At 44.5% G+C, this 2,274-nt stretch overlaps 1 protein-coding gene across 1 annotated transcript; it reads left to right on the top strand.

Annotated features, from left to right (window-relative positions):
- The first annotated feature begins 143 nt into the window (after positions 1 to 143).
- On the top strand, positions 144 to 1,837 carry CCDC127 (coiled-coil domain containing 127). Its single transcript, XM_009885434.1, has 2 exons — positions 144 to 307; positions 958 to 1,837. Exons 1-2 carry the CDS (start codon positions 187 to 189, stop codon positions 1,626 to 1,628), a joined length of 792 nt encoding a protein of 263 aa, XP_009883736.1. The 5' UTR covers positions 144 to 186; the 3' UTR covers positions 1,629 to 1,837.
- Positions 1,838 to 2,274: the final 437 nt, after the last annotated feature.

Below are 2,274 nucleotides of genomic sequence, written 5' to 3'. Positions count from 1 at the left end.
CCTCGCTGGGCCCGAGCGCGTCTGTGCGAAGTTCCCAAATGGCGGGGCCGCCGTTTGAGGGCCTGGGGCAGAGAGAGCTGTGCCGCGGTGCGCTGCCGTGCAGGTGAGAGGGGGCTGTGGCGGCCGCCCGGTCCCTTCCCACGCGAGTGACGCCGGGTTTCTCTCCTGTACGTCTAAGGTGCCTTCATGAATAACTTAAATGACCCTCCCAACTGGAACATCCTGCCAAACCAACGCGAGCCCGGCGATGAAGGCAGCAGATGGAACTACGCCTTGCTGGTCCCCATGCTGGGCTTGGCCGCCTTCCGTAAGTAGCGCCTGGGCCAGAGTGGGTGGCTGCGCTCAGGCGTCTCGCCCGCCAGCCAGAGGGGACTCTGAAGCACTACAGTGATGCCCCATCTGGGGATTTCCTCTGGTCTGCTCATTTATAATGTTATAAACAGTAAGCACTGTCCACAGCATTAAGGCAACTGTCATTTTTCACACATGGTGTTGAATCCATATTTACTAAGCTCCGGTTTGCAAAGCGCTCTCAGAAGAGTGGACATACAATGTGCTAGAGACCCCAAAGGTCACAACCCAAGGAGCTGCTGATGTATGTTTATTTACTGGACCTGAAAGGTTCTCAGTGCAGTTCCTGCATTGGAAACCACCAGTTTGTTTCCCCATAACTTTATTTTCCTCCTTTAATTGCAAAAATGTATGTATTGGCAATAAAAGACTAGGGGAGGTTTTACTTCAAAGGACACATGATCATTTAAAGTAACTTACTGTGAAACGTGGACCCATAGAAATACATTTCGTGGGACATGTGGACAGGAGTGAATATCACTGGGGAGGACAGGAAAGAAAGTTTTTTACCACTTAATAGCTTCTTTGGAGACATAGTTAATTAATCATACCCGTCGATGTTATATGTGTTGTACTCATGTCTGAAGTCTCGTTTGTATATTATAGGTTGGATCTGGACCAGAGAATGTCAAAAAGAAATAGAAAGAGAAAAAAAAGAATATTACAAAAAACATTCATCTTTACAAAAAGACCTGGAAGCCAAATACCGAGATATAATCACAGAAAATCGTCGCACAGTTGCTCACTTGGAGTTGGAGCTAGAAAAGGAACGCAACAGAACCCTGAGTTACCGTGAAGCCCTCGTGTCGCAGAGTCGCAAACTAGTAGAAGAAAGAAGGATCCTAGAACAGGAGCAGGAGAAATTAGAGCGAGAAAAGCAAGTCCTTTTGCACTCGGGAGCAGCAGGTAACTTGTACCAAAGTTGTCTGGCGAAGGAAGAAGAGTGGCAAAAGAGAGCCAATATTTTACTAAAAGAATTTGAAGAGGGACTTAAAGAAAGACAGGACATCTACTGCAGTCTTGTTGTACCCAGAAGCCAGAGACTAGAAATAGAGAAAAATCTGCTAGTTAAAGCAGCAACTGATCCTGTGGCTATGGCTTTACACATGGAAAGTGGCTTAAAAGATATTTTCAAGCATGATAATTACTGTGGCAATCTGCTGAACAGAAACAAAAGTCAAAATGGAAGACTTATGTGGCTGTATCTGCGATATTGGGAACTTGCCATTGAACTACAGAAGTTCAAGAGGGCAGAAAAGGCCATGTTAGGAAAATGATAAGTAGGGGAACTAACAGGATTTCGTGTGATCCACCGTGCATAGTAGGGACAATCACAGTTGTAGTCTGAAGCTGTTAAATTCTCCTGCTGTGTTTCCATTTCTCCTCCTCATTGCACTTGTATTTGCATGGGACGTGTGCAGTGTCGGTACTTTTCCTTTCACTGTCTAACAACAGATGCTCCAGTGAGCTATGCATGCTCTTAAACTCTGTGAGTGTGTTTGTATTGCAGACTGCTGTGTAGTATAGAGATATGCCAGCTTCCATAGGTATCAGAAGCAGCAAAACAGAACTCCGTTTAGAGTGAGTTATCTGGTTGGTGGTCATACTCCATCAACAGAGAAGTGTGATTTGTCTCCGCTAAGTGGGGTAGCGCATTGTGCTCCTCATCCCTGATGTTTTACATGGTGTCTCAACACTATCCTTTTTTTAATTTTTTTTTTCCCCCATTGTTTGTTTGTTTAAGCAAGACTGATTTTGAGGCAGATGTTTGGAAGAGACTGTGTTTGAGCATGTCACATGGATGTATATATGTACATTTCTATAAATATATATATGTGTGAATGTGTATGTGTATAGATGTATGTATTAGTATTCTGAGGAGGGGAATAGTATGATCATGTTTCAAATTGATCGGTCTTGCAT

Source organism: Charadrius vociferus, unplaced genomic scaffold, assembly GCF_000708025.1.
Source record: "Charadrius vociferus isolate BGI_N301 unplaced genomic scaffold, ASM70802v2 scaffold174, whole genome shotgun sequence".
NCBI classification, from domain to species: Eukaryota; Metazoa; Chordata; class Aves; order Charadriiformes; family Charadriidae; genus Charadrius; species Charadrius vociferus.
Note: the sequence above shows the minus strand (reverse complement) of the source record. Positions and strands in the feature narration are given on the sequence as shown.